Source organism: Muscardinus avellanarius, assembly GCF_963383645.1.
Source record: "Muscardinus avellanarius genome assembly, chromosome: 11".
Classification (NCBI taxonomy): domain Eukaryota; kingdom Metazoa; phylum Chordata; class Mammalia; order Rodentia; family Gliridae; genus Muscardinus; species Muscardinus avellanarius.
In genome coordinates this window covers 65643453-65670836 of record NC_137797.1, presented here as the reverse complement: position 1 = coordinate 65670836, position 27384 = coordinate 65643453, and the positions used below count along the sequence as shown (strand labels likewise).

Sequence of the window (27384 nt, the reverse complement as noted above, 5' to 3'; positions counted from 1 at the left end):
TGAAAGAAACAAATGGCAGAGTACTCCAGTCAACCGAGGCTTAACTCTTCATCTGGCTCTTGTGTGAGAGAGGAAAAGCAGAACTTATTATAAATGTCCCAACAATTTTACAGTGACACAAATAAAAAAATATTGTGGGACAAATATTACTAAATTCTAAGCAAAAGAAATAAAATTCCAAAGATGTGTAAAATGTTTAAAACATTATGCTTTTTTTGAGAATACAAAGAAAGTCAAAAAAATTTTCTGAACCAATTTACCAGCTGTAAAATAATATGATTATTTAAAAAACCCAGATGGTAGAATTTCAGACACAATATCAAGAAGTACCAGGAAGTACGTTTTTTGTTTTTAATTTAATACATATTGTTCCATTTTGTTTATTTAAATGTTTTTAAATGGAACATATTATTTTGGATTTACAACCCTTTCATATTGAACATTAAATAATTATTTATTTTTTAGAAAACTATGAATTAAGTCCCAAGACAAACACCCAACTATAAGGCCTGGATTGTTCTTTTTCTTTTTTTCTTTTCCCTTAAGTTTAAGTGTTGTTCTATGATGGAAATAGGATTTTAAAAGGGCATTATCTCTTTGAAAGAATATGTCCTCCCCCACAAATTTTATTTTGACCATATACTTTTTCATTTGCTGTAGCAATTCTTTTAAAAAAAATTGAATCACACATTTTGTGAATTAAAATGTTTCTCGATAATGATTTGTTTTAGCAGAAGACATTTTTTTCTTTTTTGTTCTTTTGACCATTTTACTAAAAAGGGGGAAAAAGTAAATGAGGTAAGGAGCAAAGTTAACCAAACCCTAAAGTATAAAATTCAGGAGAGAATGTCAACACAGCATTCCCATGAATCAACATGTATTTTCTAAAATGAGAAGATTGTTATGGTGACCAATTATTTCAAGTTTCCTAAACTACATGAAATGGAGTTTCTCAAAATATAACATCTGAAGGTAAGCCTAAAGAGCCTCTGTAAGCATTTGAAGTCTGTTATTTAGATTATTCTGCATTTAGATTACTTTTTATAATATTGAAGAAATAAAATGTCAATTTTATTTTATAAAGTAGTATAATATTTTATAAAGTAGATAACTTTTTTGAGTAATTTTAAGTTTAATTTTAGAGAAACAATGGGGAAAAAACTGGCTTCTATTTAAATGTATCACCAGAATCTTTTCTCTGTGGCCTGTAATAGTGTATTTTCAATAAAAAAAGATCAATATGTGCTTTAATACTTATAACTTAAAAATAAAACAAAATGGAAATTGAAAAGGGCTGCTGATGGAGAACACATGCTTTTATTTTGTTTCATAGATTATCTTGTATAGAGGGGAAGATTACAGGGGATTGAGCCCAGGCGCGTTCTACCTCTGAGCTATCCCTTCATCTGTTTTATTTTTTGTTGCAAAACAGAATCTCACTTGACTGCTGAGAATCTAGCTGTTTCTGAAGCTGTCTTCAAATATGTGATCTTCCTGACTCAACCACTCAAGTACTAGGATTACAGTTGTGCATCACTGTGCCCAGCTTGGATCATATTTATTTTAATGAACATTTTTAAACGGTGTGTTCTGTCCACATCCTTTCCTAATTTTTTAAGGTTTTAAAGGGACAAATATTTTATGTTCTAAGGAGACAATGAAAAACCACACATTCCCCACAGAATTCATTCTACTGGGGCTTTCTGATGACCCTGAGCTTCAGATTGTGATTTTCCTCTTTTTCTTTATCACATACATACTTAGCGTCACTGGGAACATGACCATCATCACTCTCACGTCGCTGGACTCCCATCTACAGACTCCCATGTATTTCTTCCTCAGGAACTTCTCTGTATTGGAAATATCCTTTACAACAGTCTGCATCCCTAGATTTCTGGGCACGATTATTACCAGAGACAAAACTATCTCATACAATAATTGTATGGCCCAGCTGTTTTTCTTCATCTTCATGGGTATAACTGAATTTTACCTCCTGACTGCCATGTCCTATGACCGCTATGTGGCCATCTGCAAACCCCTGCATTATACGACCATCATGAGCAAGAGAGTCTGCGTATTGCTTGTATTTTGTGCATGGCTGGTAGGGTTCCTAAACATCTTCCCACTAGTTATTCTCTTTCTCCAGTTAGATTACTGTGGCTCCAATGTCATTGATCATTTTACTTGTGATTATTTCCCCCTATTGCAGTTATCCTGTTCAGACACCTGGCTCCTAGAAGTGATTGGGTTTTACTCAGCTATAGTGATTTTGCTTTTCACTTTGGCCTTAATAATTCTATCCTACATGTTCATCGTTAGGACGATTTTGAAACTCCCTTCTGCCAGCCAGAGGAAAAAGGCATTTTCTACCTGTTCCTCTCACATGATTGTTATTTCCATCTCATATGGAAGCTGCATTTTCATGTATGTGAATCCTTCTGCAAAAGAAAAAGCGTCTTTGACTAAGGGAGTCGCTATTCTGAATACTTCTGTTGCTCCCATGATGAACCCATTTATTTACACCCTGCGGAACCAGCAAGTGAAGCAAGCCTTCAAGGACGCCATCCAGAGAGTGATGCCTTTCTCTGGTAAATGAAAAAAATCACCACACTAAAAGAATAAAGCCCTCTTAAACATTTTCTAAGATACCTAAAATTCTCTTTTCTTATTGATTACAGTTAAAGAATTTTTTCAAATTTTTATAAACATTTCCCCCATATTATACTTTATAAATCTAATAAAGCTGAATATTGCCTCACAAACTTCTAGTATTTCAAGGTTTTTATTAAAATGTATTTGTATGAAGGAGAAAATATGGTTTAATAATTATGATATTGAATAGCAGTGGTTTGCTTTAGAAGAGACGTAGGGTATTTAACTTGATGGAAAGTGGGTTAGGAGGGGTGTGTGCTTGGGAAACTTTTATTCTTATCAAGTAATAGAAATTAATGTAATTAGGAATTTTTATTCTATTTGTCATCTCTGTTAAATCAAATAACCATAATCATTACAGGGTTCAAAATAAAATATTAAAATATCCTCTTAAATATTTACAAATCCAGGAAACTTATATGTTCATATTATTTTAATTAGTGTAATTATGACAATATTAAGAAGTAGTAAGAGGATGAGTGCAGAAGATGAAGTTTTTCAGTGAGTATTGTAATAATTAGAATAATAATTCTAATAATTTGAATAATCTAATTGTTTTCTATGCATTGACTCATATAATTCTTTTAACAATTTAATAAAACATTTCTAATTAATATTCTCCATTAGATTGGTCAGAGGTATTTTTATTTAGTTATACTAAATAACTTCCATAGTGAGATAGAGAGAAAAATGTAAAACATATCAATACAAATGAAAGTACTTTGATCAAATTATTATGTAAGCAAATATGAATATACCACAATGAACCCCACCAGCCTATATAATTAATATACACCAATAAAAACTTACACATGAAAAATGACTGCAATTATGATAAAATTGTAAGAGTTTAATTTTATGGAGAGTTATGAAGGGTCTAAAAATGACATCAGAATTTTTAATGGTAAAGACAAAATATAATATCTCCTGTGAAAATACTCTACACACTATACTTTGTATTGGCAAGTCATATGCAATATTCTTTTTTTTAAGTTTCTTTAAAAATAAGTAGTATTATTTCTAATTTATAATTAAACAATAAAATAGAACTAGAGCTCTATATTTCAGATATTATAACTTGTGAATACGGGGTATAAGTCTAATTCTAACAAAAACCAGACTCATGAAGTTAGAAAATATTGATTTTAATTCTAAATAAGTAAATAATAGTTCCTGATATAGACTGAAATTGGTACAGACTTTCTAATCCATGACTTATTCAGGATATACTTAATTATATTATGATAAACATTGTGGATATAATGATGATAAATGGTGATTCTTTCCTTAAATTTTTTAAAAGTCTCATGGGGAGAAATAACACAGGTAACATTATTATTGACGATGATAGAATTCAGTTTTCCTGACTTTTATCTAATCAGAATTATGATCAGTTTTGCAATGATTACTAAATGTGAGCTTGTTTAATCCCTAATATCACAAGCATTTGCTAAACCTTGTCTTCTTTTGCTGTCACCTTAGCTTTAACTTTTATTATCTTTCTTGATTATCTTTTGTGTTATAAAAGATCACATTATGCCCTCATCATAAAAAGTTGCAGGGAATAAAATTATGGAAGTGTCCAAACAGTGACCAAGCTCTCTCCAAGGACTCTCTCTGGCTCTGACCTGCATCCTGAATCATGAATGCATCTTCTATTCAGTTAGACCCGTGTATTATTCCCCTGGGTGTATTTGGAAAAAGCCATATCAACAACCACACTATAATTTATAGGTGGTGTCAAAGTGTTTTAACCATTTCTCATTTTACATCCAGGAAACACTGAGACTTCTCACTGTAAATCCATGCACAAAATAGAAAAAAAGATACAATTAATACATATTAAATAGTCTAAGATAATATCTTACAAAGAATAAAAAAGTGATTATGCGTACACTGTGTTTTTCCAATGCAATATCTGTATATGGACATTAACAGTTTTCTATAAATAGAATAAGAATCATTCATATAGAAGTTCTCCTAATTTTAAAATTACTGTGAATATTTATTCAGATATTATCCTAAACGTATTTTTAAATAAACAGGGTTGCAAGTTTGCCACCGCATAGTCTTCCTTGGCTTCTGCATGCGTGAGCCTGCACGCATGACTGGCAATGCTTAATGGAAGCAGCCCCGAGGAAGCATTATCTCTGGCCAGAATACTCCTTGCTCTTATTCTTTTATAAGCTATTATTCTTTTGGTAATGATTCTATACTAATGGCTCCTATGATGTAAAACGGGGTCCCAAGATTAGGACTGTGGGAGAAACTGAGTCTGTGGAAGATAAATTTTCTAGTAATATGTCTGGGCCTTCAGACGCCCCTTTGCCTTGCTCCAAGCTCTAATAAAATCTAGTTAAAGTCTGAGTGTTGTGAAAACATTTAAGCTGCAGCATTTACAATGCAGAGTTCCTCCCTATCTTTGACCTTCATTCTAATCATTAACCTATAGTAAAAGCCTTAAGAGTCCACTGAAGCCATTAGCCCTAAAAACTGCAAGGGAAGCAACTGGTGCCTCTGTTTACCCCCTCTCCTCTGGAATCTGGCTTGGGCATAAAAAAGGTAAACTCTGTGTGCGGCTTTTAAGCACCCTAGTTGATGAGCAACTAATACTGCCCAATACAGTAAGAGCCGAAGGCAAGGAAGATTCTTTTTTTTTTTAATTGGTGCACTGTATTCATACATCATAGTGGGATACATACTTTTGTAGACATACATGCACACATTGCCCAGTCAGCCCCCACCCGATCCACACCCCATTCTCTCCCTATCCCTCCCTCCCATGCTTGGCTTAGTGATTGACATCTAGTATTATAGCAATTTATCAAAAATTAAAAATGATAATCTCACATAACAGTTTCATTTGTCTGATACCAAGCTTTTGATGACTTAAAGATAACATTTCAATATTTCTTTTTGCTTTCTTTCTTACCAGAGAATCTATTTTTTCTATTTTTAGGTGAAACTATTATATATTTATATATTTATTTTTCAGAAAAAAAATCTATCCTAATATGGAATATGGACTCTAGGTACCCACAACGATCTTGAAAAAGAACAAAGCTAGAAGATGTATATTTTCTGATTTCAAACCATATAATGCTAAAATAATTGAAACAGTGTAGTACTATTCTAGAGGCAGATATATAAACCATTGGAGTTAAATAAAAGCCTAGAGCTAAATTCTTCCCTATATTGTCAAGTTATTTTTGACAAGGTTTCCACGAACATTTGGTGGTGGAAATAATAATCTTTTAACTAAATATTGTTAAAAATAATAATTACATGTAAAAGAATAAAATTGGACCCTTACCTAATCCCATATACAAATATTAACTCAAAATAGATAAAAGACCTAAATATAAATCTTAAGACTATAAACTTTTAGGAGAAAATCTGGGTCATAAAACCTCACAACATTGAAATTGGCAGTGATTTCTTGGTTATGATTTCGATGGCACAGGCAACAGAAGAGTATACAAACTCCCTAAAAAATAAAAAACATATTGTATATCCAAAGACAATGTAAACAGAGTTAACAGTTACTAATAGAATGGGATAAAATATTTCCAAATGCTATATCTGAAGGTATATTAATATTCCAACTAGAAATCCTAAAAATTAACAACAATAAAGGCAAACAATACCCTTTACAGATAGGTAAAAGACTAACATAAATAATGAATCTCCACAGATAACCAATCTTAGTTGTCTGTTGGATGGAAAATCTTGTTTCTCTAGTTCTGGTGTGTGTTACCTATTTCTTCTTTGTAGTTAATCTCTTTGAGTATTTCCTCTAGCGCTGGTTTTGAAGACATAAATTCCTTCAGCTTCTGTTTGTCATGGAAGCTTCTTATTTCTCCATCTAATTTGATAGAAAGTTTTGCTGGGTAGGAAATTTTTGGCTGGAAGTTGTTTTCTTTCAGAGTTTGGAATATGTTACTCCAAGCCCTTCTGGCTCTCATAACTTGGTTTGGGAAGTCTGGAGTGATTCTAATTGGTTTGCCTCTGAATGTCACTTGGCCCTTTGCTTTTGTTGCCTTTAAGATTCTCTGCTTGGCTTCCACATTGGTCATTTTGACAATTATGTGGCATGGGGATCCTCTTCTCCGATCCTGTCTAAAAAGAGTTCTATACGTTTCCTGGACCTGCGTATCGACCTCTTGCTCTATGTCTGGAAAATTTTCTGCTATTACTTCCTTGAAGAGATTGTTGATCCCTTTGGTTTCACTTTCTTTTCCCTCCTCTATTCCAATTATTCTTAGGTTAGCTCTCTTAAAATGGGCCCATATTTCTTCAATATCAGATTCCTGCTGTCAGATATTTTTTCCTAGATTAGAAACTATGCGTTCATTTTTGGAATGATCATCTTCTAAGAGCGAGATTCTGTTCTCCATGTGTTCTAATCGGTTGTTTGTGCTTTGAATTGAGGCCTTTACTTCATTAATTGCATCCTTTATCTCTTTTTGGCTCTCTCTGAGTTCTTTTCGAAGCACCTCTATTATTTCTACAGTTATTTTCCTGATTTGATCTTCTAGAAATCTCTGATTTTCTGTTTTATCGGGTTCTGATGTTGTGGGGTTGTGAGCATTCATTGCTCCAGTATTCCTCTTTCCCATGATTTCAGAAGTTTTTGCCTTCTCTGGGTTCTTCCCTTGGGTCACTATGACTTCACTTAAGGTGCTCTGGTTCTCGAGTCAGTAGTATCTCAGACCCCACTACTCCTATACTGGGTTGTATCACAGAGTCTCCGACCGCGAGAGTCGATAGAGGCTGCTTTAGACTGTGGGGGGTGCCAGGTTGCACGTTCTCCTATGGTGTGATATCACTGCCACCGCCCTTCTCCCACTGGGTCAAGTCCCAGTGAGTACAGTACTGGGATTTCTCCTCTGTGGCCCACAATTTGACTCACTGTTCTTGAGTAAGCAGATGTAGCTGTACTGAATTTGGTGAATTCGGTGCTGTTGCCGCCGGTGGCAATATGGCGCCGCTGCTATGCCCTCGGCTATGGGGCTGGCGTTTTTTTTTTTTCTTGGTTTTGATTTCCACTCTGAATCCCTGCAGCATGTGCTGAGCTCAGCCACTGGGAGCTTTAGATGCCCTCTGCGCCGAGAAATCCCACCTGGCTGTTCCACAGCGGCTCCCCTCAGCTTGCTGTGGCCATCCCGTGAATTCGCCGGTGCCGCCGGCAGTATGGCGCTGCTGCCGCGTCCTCGGGTGTGAAGCCGCATCCTTGGGCGTGAGGATCTCCTTTGTGGCTCTGTTCTCAGTCCGCTTTCTCTCTGGAGCCTGGTGATTTTTTTTGTTTCTCTGGTGATGTTGTTTTCTGACTTTGAAAGGCGCTGATTTTGTGGTAATGGAGATTGGTTGTTAGCGGGGCTCTTAAGCCCCGCTTTTCTCGGTCGCCATCTTCCCGGAAGTCGCAAGGAAGATTCTTGACCTTTGCACCTAGTATGTACCTGCCCGAGAGAGGGAGGCATCACTTAGGTAAAGAAATGGGTATGTCAGAATAATAAATGTGCAGGTATGAAGTTTTGGTGGTTATAAAGAAAGGAAATCTTGTGAGAATAAGAAAGCATTTCGTATGAAGAAAAGTTTTATCCTAAGATTGTCCCAAATGGGAAAGAAAGAACCAGGATAAAACAAGAGGGTAAAGTAAGTTACTGAAGGTGTGTGAAATGTTTGTTTACATACATGATAAAAATGGATTATTGAAAGAGGAATAGGTTTCTAATAAGTCTACCGCTTGAGGAAAAGTGCTCAGCAGCTAGAGAAGTACATCTGACAATTAAATCTAAAAACCTCATGTTGTGAGCTTGTTTAAGCTTTCAGACTTCAGACAGTGTTGCAGACAGAACGTGAAAGACACCTACTGCTGCCCTTTGGACGGTCATAGAGACATACTCGCTCATCTGACTCCCTCACCATCCACCTGCATGCCTGTACCCTAGAGCCGGGGCCCCTGATTTCAGCCTCGGCCAGCTTACTAGACAGAGGAGGACACTGGACTAAGCCCTAGGAACAAAGGTTCTGAAAAGGTTAAAGGGGACTCTAAGGACTGAATTCCTTGAAAGATTCTGGGTGTGGAATTTGCCCTCTGAAGCGCTCATCTGCAAGGCCAGGGGGCTGGACTTAATCACAGGATTGGGGCTAATCTTGAATGCTGGACCAGTGTCCTTTTACCTTGTTTGCATGTCCTTCACTATTGTCCTTTGGTGTTTACACTTTTTACTAGGAATCTCACTGGTGGAAGAATATAAATTTCTTGCGTTTTTGTAATAGAGTGTCAGTTGCACAAGAGGCAGTTGTCCGTGTCAGTCTTTTCCAGATTTCTTTCTCCCAAGCCCCCGGGGACAATCCCCACATTTAGCATTGTGAATGGGGACTAGAAGGAGTTTTATTTGATAAGGGAAAGGAATCGCTGTAGAAAAAGCCTCTGCAGAACACAGCCGAATCGCTTTGCCCACCTTCTGAGAACTTAATCCCAGCAGTCCCGGTGCCCGACTGAGCTGGTCCATTGCACAAGTTTATGTTAGCCATTTGGTAAATAGGCAGAGGCCATCTCCACTCTGTGGGCTGTCTGACAACACTTAAAAAGGTAGACACTTAGATTTGATTTTCATAAAAGCATATACAAGTGCTATGTCAATGGAAAAGATGGGATTGCCTACAACATGGGCATGACCCAGGAAGGATGCCCTGTAAATATAAATGTAGTTAAATGGATACTGTGAGCACAGACAACCATGATGACAAACAGCACAGAGTTGCAAAGGTGAGAGATGAAGTACAGGGTAAGTCATGAGGAAATGAGTAGGAAGCAGGAAATAATAATTGCTTCCTTTTCATGCTTTCTATAAATGAGTGACTATTAGCTGGGAATGGTAGTATACCCTTGTAATCACAGCATTCAGGAGTGTGAGACCAGAGGATTGTGGTTTGCAGACAGCCTCAGCTACTTAGTGAGGCCCTCCACAACTTAGTGAGATTCTGTTTCAAAAAAAATAAAGAATAAAAAATAGGGCAGGGGGTGTAGCATGGAGGCCGAATGCCCCTGGGTTCCTTCCCCAGACCCGCAAAAAAAAAAAAAAGAGCTACTGTTATTGATTCCACTTTTTATACAGAAAAATTAATGTTATAAAACCTATACTAATTTATGGAGATTCCTGTCCAAATTAACATAACCCAGAAAATTTAACATTCAGGAGAAAATTACTCCTTTAGAATTGAATCTTTTAGACAACACAGAAAATTACTTGCCAAAAATTTCAGAATCTGCTGATTCTTCTCTTATTAATCTCAGCTACAACATTGACTATATGAAAACAGCGATACACTTTCAGTATATTCTATCTTCTTTTGTCTTGTGGCCAAGTCTGTAATGTTTAGATCAAACACTGAATTCCCCACACCACCAGTCTCAGCCGTGAGTCATAGCATATGTGCTTGCTAATTTCATTCTCTCACTCACAGCTGTTACTTAGTCATTCTCTATCAGGTGCTCATCAGCCCCGCATCTTTTTCTGATGTTAGGCTTCTGTACTAAATTCCCCACGCCCAAGTACACTCTTTTTTCTCCATATGTTGTTGAATATATTAGTATGTTACATAGACATGAGTGTGTTGGAATTATATGATGTGCTTATCAATATCACAATATGTTTTACAATGTACTGAAATTTCATTTTTCTTAACTATCTCTACTAATGGACTATGGCATTTTTCAAACACAGACAAAAAATTGTTCATTATTGCCTCCCAAAGGGTTTATTATAATATAGGCCAGTAATAAAATAATAATATGGAAATATGTGAAGGTATTACTACCAATTGCACTAACTCATGTGGGGCGAGAGGAGAGGAGAAACAGGGTGTAAAATGGAAGGAAATACAAAAGGAGCAATGCTCATGTATGTTTTTATCACATTCAACCTCACTGTGATGTATAATTGCAGTGCACTAATAAAATAATTTTTAAAAAGGATAATAGGCTGAACACAGTTGCAGATGCCTGTAATCCCAGTACTTGGGAGGCTCAAAGCTAGTCCAGTGAAAACCTGTTTCAGCAACCTGGTGAGACCCTATTTCAAAATAAAAAATTGAATAGGGCTGGGAGGTATAGATTGAAGGTAGACCATCCCTTGGTTCAACCCCCAATGCCACATATTTACAAATAAAGAATGACAATAAAATAAAAATAATCAACAAGTGGATAGAAATTTCAAAATGACACCATTCTATTTACATTATCACTATATTTTCTTTCAAATTATCATTCCTTTGTTCAAATATTTTCTGTGTACCAATTTTGTTTTGTTTGCCCCAAACAAATTATTTTCTTTATTTTTATTTTTAACTCATTTCTATTAATTTTTTGTCTGGGTTTTCTAGAACTCCTTGCTTTTCAGAGCCATTCATACAAATCACCATAACCCTTCAATACTACAGGATACCTATTAAAATTCTTACTCAACAGAATGAACTCTGTCTTATTTTCAGATCCACCTCCCAGAATTTCCACTGTGGACATATCTTGAAGAAATCCTACCCGTTTTATCAATTAAGCTACCAGTTGGATTCTTATGATTAGGATTATGGTTATCACACTTTTGATAGCTTTGTAACTTGAAATGTCTTCATACAGACAACAGTGAAATGTCATAATGATACTCAACAATATGGTCAATTTGGGGAATATCTACCTCACTCAGATATCAGTGGATTCTATGAGGTAGGGTTCTTCAAGCCCGGGTAACAGCATATCTATTCCTTCAATCACTCTATATAGTCTTAGTAGCACAGTCTATTTATTTGACTGTGGGCAAATTAGTTCAATTCTCAATGAGTCTGTTTCCCCATATGAAAAACAAGTAGAGACATTTTATTAAGAAGTAGAGTAGTTGTGAATATCCTTTAAGACAAAGACGTAAAAAGTCACTACAAACATGCTGGTGCCTTCCAAATGCTTAATGAAGTATAACTATTAATATTATCTTAAACATTGCTGGGTTAATTTATAACATACAACCATTCACTTACAATTTGCTCAAAAATAATCCACCTTTTGAAGCCTGATAATGCTAAGAGAACAATGATCCCAGTAGAGTTCTTAATGTCACTCTCCATTAACCACAATTGTAGCTTCCTGGTTTTCTCATTTGTAAATTGGGGGTTATAACAAATTTTATCTAATATATTCATGTGAATTACATTTTGCTTTTGAAAATTAAAATTAAGGACATTTACTCCTTTTACAACTTCCAAAATACTTCACATATTAAACCTGTCTATATGTAGAGACTATAAGAATGACTTTTCAATTGCAAAAAGGGACTCAATTCTGCCAGTCAAATACACTCAAAAGATGTATATTTTAACTCAGTAGTAGCTAGGCATTCTACATTCTGGTGTAGATTATAATAGATAACAATGACCATAAAGCTTATAGCTAGATTGTTAAGAAGCAGCTCGTGTGAAAATTCAATTTGGTAAAGTGGTTTTGAGATTTTTCTAGAAAGCTCATTCTAAAATATTTCCTCTACCTTCATGATAATTTCTTAATCTATTCATTACTCTTGATTAGGTAATTTTATATTTAACTACCTAGAGTGATTTATTTTCTTTGCAGTGTCACTTGATATAAAAGGTATACCCCAAAACAAACTCACAGTCATAAGAAATTGCAATTGAAGTGGGAATATCAGTGGTAGAGTGTTTGCCTTGCATGTATAAGGCCCTGGATTCAATACCTAGCACCAAAAAAGTTGTAACCAATTAGTTAATTTGGTTTGATCTGAAATCAGCGATGATTTTATTAGACAATGAAAGTTGAGTAACCTTGATAATAAGGAGATACAAAATGGCAGTATACAGGGCAGTAGCACATTTCAGTTGCTACAAGACTGAGAACTCAGCCTGCTGGAAGACTGCTTCTTGACAAGAAAAGAATAAAAAAAAAGTTTTTTAAAAATAAATACATAGATCAAAACATTACATTGTAGCCCAGAAATATACACAATTATTTATCAATTAAAATTAATAGAACTGTACATGATGGCACATACTTGTAGTTCTAGCATTTGGGAGGCTGAGACAGGAGGATTGTGATTCGTGGCCAGCCTCAGCTACTTAGTGAGGCCTTGTGCAACTCAGTGAGACCCTGTTTCAAAATAAAGAATAAAAATTAGGGTTGGGGGTATAGCTCAGAGGTAGAATGCACCTGGGTCGATGGAACCAAAAGAAATGATACCACAAAAAATAATAAATAAATAAATAAATAAATAAATAAATAAATAATAAATAAATAAATTTGTAAAAATATGCAAATGTTTGAAAAAATAAATTAAAAATAAAAGTTCAAAAAATCAAAAGCAGTCAGAACTCAACACAAGAAAGATAGCCCAAACATGGCTGAACTGGAGGCAGCACAGAGTGCCTCTGACTGAAAAGAGCTTCAAGTGTTTCATTTGGTGAGTGGGAAGAAGAGGTAGGTACCATCTTGGCAAGCAGCATGGGAGCTGGTGGCTGCTGGAACACAGAGGCTCTCAAAGATGAACTCCACTAAAAAGAAGGTAAATCCTGCTGAACAGTCTCTTCAGAGAAACCAGCATAACAAATAAATTGCATTCTTCTCTGCACAATGGAATACATCAAGACCATAAACTTATAGACCACCCAGAAAAACTGACTGACAAACTCCTACAGCTACACCTGAACTCTTCAGGACCAGGTATGGGGAGCCATTAAGGTTTTTACCTTATCTTGTCTCACCCTTACTCAAAAGTGCACTTCTGACTGTCCTTCTCCCAGAGTCAACAAGGTTTGGAGTCATGGAGTCTAAGTAAATAAGACCCTCTCGGAATGATTGATGCTAATTGTTCTGTCGGCTAGTTAAGATTAGGTTTATGTTGTACCAGAGTACCGTTTGACTTGCAAAGTGACATTTACTTTGGATTTGTCATTATTGCATTTCTGTACAACCCCAAGCTGGAAATTGTATAAATACCAGAAGAGAAATAAACCTGGTTGTTGGCCAGTAGAGATATTGGCCCAGGAGTTTGCTGGCAACCCTCCCATTTCATCCTCATGCCTCTTCAGAACCTGTACTTTTGCCGGCTGGCTCCAGCCACCAGGAAATTATAGATCCTTTCAGCAGGGACCCAAGAGGCTATGACAGAGCCTGCAAGACCATAGTTTACAAAATGTTCCAGTAGAATGCTGTGTGTATGCAGGTACTCACATGACAATGGCCAAACCTGTGGGGGTCTGTGAGTTTGAAAACCATCCCTGCAACATTGGGGCAGGAACTACAGTCAGACACATCAGAAATGTGAATTAGCAGATAGTCCCTAAAGACACTCAGGTGGGATCTAGAGTCACGAGTTGGCCTCAAGTGATCACCACAGGATCTTCAGCAGTCCTGGGTATGGGGTAAAATAACTCAGCCAACTGAGTTGAATCAGAAAGCTAAAATCTCCTGACCAGTGGTGTTTGGGCTCCATAAGTACCATGACTAGTACGTTCTTTTGTGATCACAAATGTACAGAGCAGCATAAGTAACTGAGACTAAATAATTCAGCAACTCATGCCTCAGGCATAGAGCCATACCGTCTCTTTCCTGTCAGTTTAGGCCAGACAAGGAAGACCAGGAGCTAGTAGAGTTCCACCTGATTGCAACTGGAAGAGCAGCAGCAGTGTTCCTGGGGCAATTTGATTCAAATAGTCATGCTACAGGTTGGAAATGCTAAAATTGCTTGCCCAGGAGAGTTTGAGTCTGGTGGTGAGCATGGAAGCCAGAGGCTGAAAGTGTTTTATGTGATTTCAACCAGTAGAGCAATGGTAGTACCTCTGGGGCATTGAGTCTCATCAAACAGCCCCAGGCTGAATCTCTGGCTCTGCTGAGATTAGACCCAGACAACACAGGGGCCTGTAACCAATTACAGACTGCTGCTTGTTTGTACTGACCAATGACTAAATCCTGTTAAAGAAGTTCTGAGGAACTAATTCAAAGTTCTAATTATATGAGACAGATCCATTGAAGCAAATATATTTCCCCACCATAGGAGTTAGTATTATGGGACAACAAAGAGACATAGGACTCCTATGCATGGAGGAATAAGATGCCAAGACAACAGAGACACAAAACTAAGGATCCTGAAAACATGAGAACAAAGTCCAAGGACAAAACAAAAAATCCCTCACAACTCAACACGAATGGAAATGACTAATAAAGAGCTGTAGAAGATTCCAAAATAAGAATTCAGAATTTTGATTTTCAGTATGATCAAAATTTTCAAAAATGAAATCAGAGAAAGTATACAGAATATAAAAGAATGTTATTACTAAAAAAAAAAAAAAAAACTGAGGCCCTAAGTGAAAATCACAAAGAGGCCTTAATGAAATAAAGGAGACAATAAATGAAAGATCTCAATAGAAACCACCTATGGAATACTAGATAACATAGAAAATAGAATCTCACTCTTAAAATACAACTCATTCAAAACTGACCACAGTCAACAATATAGAAAACACAATAGAACAACATGACCTGAATTTTAAGAAATATGGGTTAATATAAAATAAACTAACTTACAGATAATACATATTGAAGAAGGAATGGAAGCAAAAACCAAGGGCATTAGAATCTGCTTCAGAGAAAGAATATCAGAAAATTATCAAGAACCCCAATAAGACAAGATCAGAGAAGAACTTCTCCATGTCACATAATAATCAAAATAACAAACATAGAAGTCAAGGAGAGAACTTTAAATACACCATGAGCAAAAAGATGGGTGATATTCAGGGACAAAAACAATAAAAATAACTCCAGACTTTTCACCTCAAATCATGTCAGAAGGGTGGGTATAATGGACTCCAAACCCTGAAAGAGAAAAACTTCCAACCAAGAATGCTAAGCATTTAGCACAGACGTATTTCAAAATTGATGAAGAATCAAAATCCTCCCAATACAAGAAGAAACTAAAAAAATCAAGACTACCATCTTAGCACTAGATAAAAAACACTTAAAGAAATAAAGTACAAAGAATAAAAAATAAATAAATATAAAAACCACAGAAGGGATGGATTCCACCAAATGAGCAATTAAGAAAAGGAAAAATAATACCATGTAAAATAGGAAATATAACTCAAAATGACAGCAAACAAAAATCATCTCTCAATAATAACATGGAATGTTAAAGACCTAAACACCCAATTAAAAGCCATAGATTGGCTATGTGGATTAAAGACCATAATCCAACCATATGTTGCTTGCAAGAAACTCACCTTATAAGCAAAGATATTCATAGGCTAAAGGTTAAAGCATGGAAAACATATTCCATGCAATTGGAGACTGAAAACAAACAGGTATAGCAACTCTCATATATCACAAAGCTGACTTTAAATAAAATTTAGGAGACAAAGCATGTCATCTCTTACTGATAAATGGAACAAATCAGCAAGAAGATAAAATTATAGCAAACAATTATGCCTCAAACATATATTTACCTGTCAAAACATACATGATAATTCTGTGGAGAGTCCTGAGGAATTCCCAGGTTTGAGAAAGGGAGGTTCACCTCAGAACCTTGGTGTGGCGAGCCGCCATTAGAAGATGGCGCCGGCTTCCTGCCTCTGAACTAGAAAATGGCGCCGGCTTCCTGCCTCTGAGCTTGATTGACACATGGCTGTGCAGGAAGCAACTCCATATTTGGAGGCTAAGGTTATGTAACGCATGACGTGGTGGTGGCCTGACGAGCATGAGCCAATGAGTGAGTGAGACGTTGCAGGGAGTGATTGGGAGGGTTAATGTTTATAATCCCCTGCGCAAGGCAGATCTTTGCCAGGCCATGCCATTCTGTCATTCCGCCATTACTAGTATCCTGAATAAACGGCTTGCAAGAAGAGCTTCGTGTCGTGTCTTAATCGCTGGTCGAGGGACGCGACACCTTGGGATTCTTGACGCTATGGCTGACAAGGATTTCTGTACATGCCAGAGATAAAGACAGAGGTTATAATTTAGAAAAGTGGGGATACACATTCAAGATAGACTACAGGACAACTCAAGAATGTAAAAGGCTCCTGAGTCTTTACAAACCTTCTTTTATAGGGGACCTCAAGAATGTTGGCTAGAGATTCATGGAAGGGATAGGGTGATATGGGATTACTAGTCTCCTTTCTTTGAATCCTCAGGTTCTCTCCATTTCATTGGTGGATGTTGGGTGATGCTTGGCCTCAACAAAAGATGAGACTTCCTTTGAGGATCCTTTGTTTATCAATCCTCCCAGGAAGTTCAGGTATGAAGATAGGCCATTATGATTTAAAATGTGGCCTATTAAGGACTGTTGCCTGTTAAGGGGTTTTGCCTATGAAAGAGAAGAACCTGTAAGGTGAAGTTAAGGAAGTTAAGGATTACGAAGTTTCTAAAACTATATTATCCCTTTTCTTCCCAGTTTGTCTCCTTTCTACCTAACATTTTATTTATCCTATACTATCTCATACCCATGTTTATAAACCAAACCCTTAGGGACATTAAGACTCAGAGAATTCAATATAATAATACTGGGAGGGAGACGTCAGCACATCTCTCACACCACTAGATCAATTTTTCAGAGAATAGATCAGTATAGATGTTTCAGACCTAAAGAACACCATTAACTAAGTGAATCTAATATCATACTCAGAATAGTCCAACAAACAGCAGCTGAGTACACATTTTTCTCAGCTGCCCATGGAACCTTTTCCAAAATAGAGCCTATACTGGGCCACAAAGCAAGTACTCATAAATATTAAAAAAAATCACATAATATAATTCTGTGCATCTTTTCATATCATAATAGGATGCAAGTAAATATCAACATCAGGAAGACCCAGAGAAATTACATAAATACATGGAGATTAAATGACACACTTGTGAATGGAAACTGGATTGTAGAAGAAATAAAGAAAGAAAAACCTATTATATAATTAAATGAAAATAGAGATACAATATACCAAAATCCATGGGATATGTTGAGAAAAATTTATAGCTGAGTGCCCACATAAATAAAGAGAAAGCGTCAAATAAACAACATAATAATACAGCTCAAGGCCCTGGTTAAAAAAACTCATCCCAAAGCCAGTAGAAGGTAGGAAATAGTTAAATCAGAGAATAATCAATGAAACAGAAAATAAAAACAACACAAAAGATCAAAAAATTAAAAAGCTAGTTCTTTAAAATATAAACAAGATTGATAAACACTTAGCCAACCTAATCAAAAGAAAGAGAAAATAAACCCAATTACTAAAATAAGAAATGGAAAGGGGAACATCATTACAGACAGTGGGGAATCCAGAGGATCCTCAGAAATTATTTTGAAAATTGATACTCCAATAAACTGGAAAATGTGGACAAAATCAACAAATTTTTGGATGCCTACAATCTACCTAAATTAAAATAAGAGAATATAGAAAACATTTTCAGTAGCAAGCAAAGGCGTAGAAACAGCAATAAAATAAAAAGCTTTCCATAAAAGAAAAGTTCAAGTCCAGATGGATTCCCAAGTGAATTCTACACAATCTTAAACATATTAAATGCAATTTTTACAAATAATTCTGTGAAATAGAAAGTTAAGGAGTTCTTCCAAACTCCTATGAAGATAGTATCCCCTTAGTATCAAAACCAAAGATACCTCATGCAGAGAAAGCTGCAGTGAATATACCTGATGAATATAAATGTAACAACTCTAAACAAAATACTAGTGTGACACATGCAAAACCATATCAAGAAAATTGTACATTACCAAGGTGGCCTCATTTAGGGATTCAAGGCTGGTTCATTCAACATACATAAATCAATACACAAATTAATTCACCATGTAAATAGAACTAAGAACAAAACTCACGTGATCATCTCAATAGATACTGATCTATTTGATAAAATTCAACACACATTCATGCTAAAAAAAAAAAAAAAACCCTGCAGGAAACTGGATAGAAGGAACTTACCTTAACATCATAATGGCAATATACAATAAACCCAAAGCCAGTATTAATAATAAATGGAGGAATTTTTTGAGAATTTTCTTTAAAATCAGAAATAAGTGCTTGTAATCTCAGCATTTGGGAGGCTGAGATCAGAGGATCACGGTTCACAGACAGCCTCAGCAACTCAGCAACTCAGTGAGGACCTCCACAACTTAGTGAGACCCTGTTTCAAAATAAAGAATAAAAAATAGGACAGGGGGTATAGCTCAGAGGTCGAATTCCCCCGGGTTCCATCCCCAGACCCGCCAAAAAAAAAAAAAGAAAGAAAGAAATCAGAAATAAGATATGGATGCACACTATCACCACTCCTTCTTAATATAGTACTTAAAACTGTAGCCAGAGTGATAAGTCAATGGAATATAAGTAGGTAAAGAACTTGTTATCTCTATTTGAAGATGACATGATCCTATATTTAGAACACCCAAAAACCTCAACCAAAAGACTTGTAGAGCTGATTAACAAATTCAGCAAAGTAGCAGTATACAGAATGAATCTACTAAAATCAGTAGCCTTTCCATATGCCAACCATGAATCCATTGTAAAAGAAGTCCAGAAAATAATTTTATTCATAATAACCTCAAAAACAATAAATTACCTAGGAATTAATCTAACCAAGGAAGTAAATGATCTCTACAATACAAATTATGAAATACTAAAGAAATTAAAGACCTTAGAAAATGAAGACATTTTCCATGATCTTGGATAGGTGGAATAAATGTCAAAATGGCCATTCTACCAAAAGTGAGCCACAGATTAAATGCAATCCCTATAAAAACACCTATGTCATTTTTCACAGAGCTATAAAAATCAGTCCTGAAATTCATATAGAAAAACAAAGACCTGGAATAGATAGCCAAAACAATTCTCAACAATAAGAAACATGCAGGAGGCATCATAATACCTGATTTCAAAATACATCACAGAATTATAGTAATAAAAATAGCATGGTTTGGGCACAAAAACAAACACATAGACCAATGGAACAGAATAGGATACAGAAACAAATCCACACACTTATAGCCAATTGATTTTCAATAAAGGTACCAAACAATACTTTGGAGAAAAGATAACTTTTTCAACAAATGATGTTGGGAAAAATGGTTATCCATTTGTAGAAAATTTTAATTAAATCTCAACTTCTCACCATGCATATTAGTCAACTCAAGATGGATCAAAGATCTGGAAATTAAACCAGAGACTTTAAAATTACTAGAGGAGGGCATAGGTTCAACACTTCAACATGTGAGCACAGGTAGAAACTTCCTCAATAAGACCCCCAAGGCACAAAATAAAAACAAGGATTAATAAGTGGAATTGCATTAAATTAAAGATAATCTGTTCAGCAAATGAAACCATCAAGAATCTAATAGAAAACCAACAGAATGGGAGATCTTTTCCAGTGACTTCTCAGATAGAGGACTAATATATAGAATATAAAAAGAGCACAAGAAACTTACTACTAAAACAACAAATAACCCAATAAGAAATTGGCAAATAAACTAAATAGTTCACAAAGAATAAATACAAGTGGACAATAAATATAAGAAAAATGTTCAAGATCATTAGCAATCTGGGAGATGTAAATCAAATCAAAACTATAATGAGATCTCATCCAACTCCAATCAGAACGGCAATCAAAAAGTTAATCAACAATAAATGCTAATGAAGATGTATAGAAATAGATACGCTTCTACACTGTTGGTGGTATTATAAATTGGAACAACTTCTATGGGGATCAGGCGGAGATTTCTCAGAACATTGGGACTGGATTTATCATATAATCCAGCGATACCACTCCTGAGTATCTTTTCCAAGATACTGAAATCAGAATATTATAGTTATACATGCATACCCATATGTATAGCAGCACGATTCACAATAGCTAAATTATGGAACCAACTTAAGTTTCCCTCAACAGATGAACAGATTACAAATTTATGGGCTATATACACAGTGAAATTCTACTCAGCAATTAAAGAACAAAATTACGTAATTGGCAGGAAAAATGGATGGACTTGGAGAACATTATTGATTATTAGCCAGTCAAATGTTTTCTGCCGTGTGCAGAAGCTAGAGAGTAAGGAGGATGCAAGAGGCACTTTAGAGAGTAGAGGAGATACCCCAGTTGAGTGAGGGAGGTGGTCCAGGGGAGGGTGGGAGGGGGAGGGAGAAGCAACAAAGAAGGCAGTTTCATTGACTTTACTTATGTTTGTGAGAACACCAATGCCAATCTCAACTTCAAGTATGGGGAAGGAGCAAGGAGGAAGCTCACCATGTGCTATATCCATGTTTGTCACAATCACTCTAAACTACATAATGAGGTGAGACTACAATGTATCATAAAAGTATTTTAAAAACTTGATAATAAAATCAAAGTGTATGCATTGGGCTGGCTGCTTTCAAACACATTGAGTGTTTAAAGAAAATATGCAACTTTGGTGTTTCAGTTATATCTTAATTGCAGAGATGATATACCAATATTAGATCTTGATTCAACATTCTCCTTAAATACTAAGTTGACTTAATTCACAACCTCTCCACTTGCCCTCTATGAATGTTAGTGCTGAGAGCTGAGGAAGAGTGGGAATGGAGAATTGAAAATGCAACATCTCAATAGATTCCAATGATGAGTACCTGAATTTGAAAGTGCTATTTGTCTTCCTTACCAACAGAAGGATCCAACTTTCTGTGTTTCATGAAACTGACCATCCATTGTTTTGAAACCAAATAATTACCTTGATGTGGAAGTTACTTTTATACTTCTATTTATATGTTCATTCAACACCTCTTACAGTATTTTCAGACCTAAAACATGTATCAGATTTTGTATTATGTGTAAGTTGATAAGCATGAACAAACTCAGAATGAATCATCTTAGTCATTAAGGTTTCATAGTTTTTCTAATTTATTAATATAAATATGGGAAACTATTTTGCAATGGATTCTTATGGCACATGTACAAAGAATAAGAAACATAGAATTTTATTGAGCTAAAGTTTTGTTGAATTGAAATAAATACATCTTTCAGAAACTTTGGACTTGCCGTGTCACCTTGAATATGTAAGAGAGATTCTACTAGAGGCACAAGTGGCTAATAATTTTTTTTCTTTTGGTGGTACTGGGGTTCCTGGAAGCCTTTCTATCTCCAGGCTACACTCCCAGACCTATTTTATATTTTTATTTGGAAACAGGGTCTCTTAAGCCAGCAAGGCTGGCTTCGAACCTGCGCAATCTTCCTGTCTCCGCCTTCCAATCACGAGGATTACAAATGTGCACCACCACGACCGGCGGCTAATAAATTTTTTAGTCTAAGGTAACCTATAGAAAAATAAGTTTAAATGCTATAAATAAGTTGATTTTGAATCAGTAGAATAGTGACATAGATCTATTAGAATTAATTTATTATGTTAAAGCCATTCATCAACCTCTAAGTTTTATTTCCTATGCATTCCCAAAGTTGAAACAAATACATCTTCGAAATGTGTTTTTTAAGATGAAGGAAAGAGGAAGTAGTATTGATGAGTACAATGAGAGAGCTGCTGTTAAAACAGTTGAAGTCTCAGAATGGCAAAATCAAGTTATAGTAAAACTTCCAGCGGCAAAGTGATACTCATTTACAGGTGAATATTCAGAGTTGTGAAAAAATATATTGTAAAAAGTATGTTTTTACAATATATTTTTTCATCCTAACTATAAAATAGGACTACCCCTGCATGGGATATAATGACTCAAGAGATAATGTGTACCTAACTGTGTGTGTGTTGTGTGTGTGTGTGTGTGTGTGTGTGTGTGTGTGTTACTGAGGATGGAACCCAGGGGCTTTCTGCCTCTGGGCTACACTCTTAGACCTATTTTATATTTTATTTGGAAACAGGGTCTCACTAAGTTGCTGAAAGCCCCACTAAGTAGCTGAGGCTGGCTTCAAACCTGTGCTATTCTCCTTTCTCAGCCTCCCAAGTACTGGGATTACAAGCGTGTGCCACCATGCCCAGCTTATATATTCTTATATATATATGATATATATGTTTATACATATTTCACAGAGATATACTGTTATTTTGGTCATGAAAATCTAATAAATAAATGAGCAGCACACAGAACTATTTATCAATAATAATGATAATAATAATGTGTTAATAATTGGAGTCTGGCTTTGAGGTAACATGACAAATCACAGATTTTATTCAATCCATATTTAAATTGGATCCCAAAACAAAAGCACCTTCCATAAAGCAGGAAGTACCCTGTTAATTTAGGAAAGATCTTGCTAATTCACCCCACACATACAATGAATCACATAATTTGCAAATATCAGTTTCCAGAAAAAGAAAAACTGAGCCTGTTTTATGGATAGTTCTGTAGTGTATAACATAGTTAGGTACACATTATCTATTGAGTCATTATATCCCATGCAGGGGTAGTCCTATTTTATAATTAGGATGGAATATTTCCTTCACTAGAAGACATTTAACATATAGATATCCATTGTCCTTGTTACCAAGAAGCTTACAGATAGTCAGATGTAACATATTATACTGACTTATGGATATGAGCTAATGTTGGAAAGCCTTTCCAAGGGCTTAGAAAGAAAAATAAAGTGTCTATAATGAGGAGATTTAGGGAAATCGTGCTTGGATGAGTCTCTTACAATAGAAGCAAAATATTTAAATATTTTTGTTCCATGTGATTCTGGATGTTAAACTGCTAATAGCAGAGATCAATGCTGAGCTTTTTCTGTCGATGATATGCTACATAAAAATGTAAGAAACCAAAAGCAAGTTTCCTGGCAGGAAGTTGTTGATTTATACCCCTTTCTACATGTAGGGAATTACTCTCTGTACTAGCTAGAAAAGATACTTGTTCAAAAATGCACTTGCTTTTGTCACCCACAGTACATATATTTTGAATAAGTATCTCTTCTGCTTAATACGAATGAACTCATTTTACATTAAGAGAAATGAGGCAATTGATCTTGCTTATTTATGAGAAATATGATTTCTAATTCAACAATTATCACTTCTAGAATATACTTATGTGCCAGATATCTCCAAAGACCATTCTGCTATGAACCTATATAATGATTAATTAGAGTGGGATACACATAGGAGATATCGCAAGCATGTATGCAAGGAAGAATATCTGATTACTCATAAAAGAGGTGTATCTCTTTACTACAATATATCACCAGGCCAACAGCCATATAACATATGCTAAGTTGTCAAAGGAAAAATAATTGTAATATATGTATATAAGCCTGGTGTGGTGGAGCACGCTTGTAATCTCAGCGTTTGGGAGGCTGAGACAGGACGATCGCAGTTTGCCTCAGCTACTTAGTGAGGCCCTTTGCAACTCAGTGAGACCCTGTTTCAAAAAATAGGGCTAGGAGCCGGGCGTGGTGGCGCACACTTGTAATTCCCTCGCTTGGGAGGCGGAGACAGGAGGATTGCGCAGGTTCAAAGCCAGCCTCACTGGCTTAAGAGACACTGTTTCCAAATAAAAATATAAAAATAGGTCTGGGAGTATAGCCTGGGAGTAGAAGGGTTTCCAGGAACCCCAGTACCACCAAAAAAAAAAAAAATAGGACTAGGAATATCACAAAAAATATATGTATGTGTATATATACATATATATGCACATATATACATATATATGTATGACAGATAAAATATTTGTATCCAGAATATATAAAGAACTCTCAAAGAAACCAAAACAAGTTTTTAAAGTGGCTAAATATGCAAATACACATATTACCAAAGGCAATATGCAAATGGCAAATAAGATTTAAAATGTTCATTAGGAAAATAAAATTAATGACCAAAATATAAAAATTAAGAACTGAAAATCAAATCCTGAAGAAGAGTTTGAACAATAGAGACTCTGAGACATTATTGATAAGTCACAAAATTGTCGTTTGACACTTACTTATGATGTTATCTACACACTTAACAAAGAAACAAAAGCAGCATTTCAGTTGCTAGTTATGTTAACCAAGTTAAATGAAAACTTACATTTACACAAACATTTATTTGTTAATGCATATGAGATCTGTGTCACTCAGCACTCTCAGACATAATCTAAAGACCTGACCATATAACTTAGAGAAAAGAAAATTTATTTTCTTATGGTTTGGGGTTCATTCCATGTGAGACTGGGGACCACGGATCTCGAGACCTGGTGGCAGGAGACAGAGACGGGGGAGCACATGGCTGTGCTCCTTATCCCATGGAGGATGGAAGCAAGATAGAGATCAGGAGGAGGAGGAACCACAGATAACCTCCAAGGTCACAACTCCTCCAGCCACACCCTACCAGCCTACCAGCTACTACCCAGGTAAATCCATTACTGTGAATTTATTCACTGGGGCAGGAATTGGGTGATGTGTGCATGTATGACTCCACCATCTTGTACCCCATTAAGATGTATGACTACATACAATGCACCAATAAAAAATTTTTAAAATCCCTCATGACTTCACTATACCAGCCTTGAATATTAATAAATGCCATTGTAAGGGGACATTTTATATCTAATTATAACAACATCTTTAGTCATAATTGCCATAAACTGGAGGCCACCCTGATGCTCTTCAACAAGTAAGTAGAAAACACACAATGGTATAGTTATACAATGGATTACTACCACCTGGACTGGGAAGAAACCAGTTGAATTCACAAATCAACGTGAGTGAAACACAAGTTAATTATACTAAATGAATGAATGCAGACCCAAGAGCCGTGTTATATATGATAACATTTGTATGACTTTATGGAGTAGTAAAACTTTGGGAAGAGAAAATAAATATCAGACTTGGGAAAAAGAATTATCACAAAGGGCAGCATGAGAGACTCAGAAAGAGGAAGCAACTAAGATCGAAGGGAAAAGCACCAGGAACGCTGTGCTCTGGGTAGGAAACCTGCTTCTCAAAGTCACATGAGGCAGAAGATCTGAATTACTCAATGTTTACCAAATTTAAACAAATAACTGGATATATTTTCATAACCAGAGCAAAGTTCCTCCTAAAAAAGAAAGAAATTACAAACTAATAAATGAGAAATGCTAGACTAAACTCCAGGATTGAGGAAAGTGTAGGTGTTATTGTGAACTGATGTGTATTTTACATCCAACTACCTCATTATTTGTGGATTTTGTATTTCCAAACATGCCAACTGGCTAAAGTATATTTTTAACTCCAAAATTAATACTTGTGTTACTTTGAGTCATTTGAGGACATACCAGAGTAGAAATGAACTAATTAATTAATACATAAATAAATATTGAATTACTCATCATGAACATTTCAGTGGAGATTAACCAAGAGAATGTTCTGCTTTCTTGTTTTGACTCTCACATTCTAAACAAGTGCCCTTTTCATAGTCTAAATTCTTCACATTTTTTGCACTTTTTATTGGTGATGTTGCTGTTTAAAATGGCCTCCAAGCAAAAAAAAAAAAAAAAAAAAATACTAGCTAATATTCTTAAGAGCAAGAAGGTTGTGATTTGATTCATGGAGAAAATAGATGGTTTAGATAAGCTTGCTTCAGACGAGTTTTATCTAGGACTGTTGGCTGTGAATTCAATGTTAATAAACCTGCAACATAGGATATCCAGAAAAAGTAACAGGAAATAAATAAATGTGTATGTGAGGCCTCTCACAAAAGTGCTAAAGTGACATCTTTGGTGCAAAATGAAATCATAGAAAATAAAATACCTAAATTTGTGAATTCATAAGATGAAAACTGATTTGGGGGAAAACCATGATCAGTTTTGGCACCACTGTTGTGAAGTTAAAAGCCAAGGAAATCTGTTGTCATGTCATCCAGAGTTAGAAAATGGTAAATGCTATGGCTAGTGCTTGCTGCCTTCCATGTTTCAAAATGTGATGGGATGTGAAAAATGTTAAGCTTGACGTGAAGCAGGATCAGGAGGCTGTGAAAGAAAAAGTTTAAATACTTGCTACATGTCAAACAAGAAAATGGTTATGCAGAAGAAAAGTCTTCAAGACTCATTAGACTGGTCTGTTTTATAGCAACACTTATGATCTAAATTATATAACACAAATTATATAATCTATAAAATAACAAATAGTTTTAGTTAACAAAATTGTTGTGACCAGAGACTTGCAGATATTTAGTCTTCTATATTTTCCCTAGAAGTAAGCATTTGGCACTGCTAGTTCTTTGGACATGAAGATTTTAAGGAATGTAATTACAACAAATAAGGATACTCAGCTCAACTCTCTATAAATGTGTTCATATATTGATATATTATGAGTATGCATGGATTATGTACATGCATAGAAGTTTTCATCTCTGTACACTAACAGGCCCTAGGAAGGTCTTAAAGAAAACAGAGATTGTAAGGACTCAGAAGTCAACCTGAAAAAAGTCAATGGTCAAAGCTGGAAAATTATTATTTAGAAATTGTTAAGGCCTTTGACCTGGTCCTTTAGTTTTTTATTCTTGTAAAGTTATAGATTATTATTTTAAATCTAATATTTCTAACCCTTCTTATGCTTTGATTTCAGGCCACTATCACCTAAAAATTCTAAATTGTATACTAATTTGGACTGCTTTTTAGTGCTTGGTGTCTTGAGAACACCAATCTCCATGGTGTCTTTTGTTTATTCATTCAACTAATACCCCTGAGCCCACTGAAAACAAAGCAGATAAAATTAGAGCTACCCTGAATAGCATTACTCTGCACAGAAGA

The 27384-nt window shown here is 35.6% G+C and overlaps 1 protein-coding gene across 1 annotated transcript in view; it reads left to right on the top strand.

Annotated features, from left to right (window-relative positions):
• Window positions 1-1657: 1657 nt before the first annotated feature.
• LOC308269499 (uncharacterized protein) overlaps window positions 1658-27384 on the top strand; it is a gene marked incomplete at both ends in the record, with an annotated part of 31269 nt that continues 5542 nt past the window's right edge. The window contains one exon of the mRNA XM_080704864.1: window positions 1658-2588. Within this exon, the coding sequence (XP_080560990.1) occupies window positions 1658-2588 (931 nt within the window). The remainder of the gene's footprint in view (window positions 2589-27384) is intronic.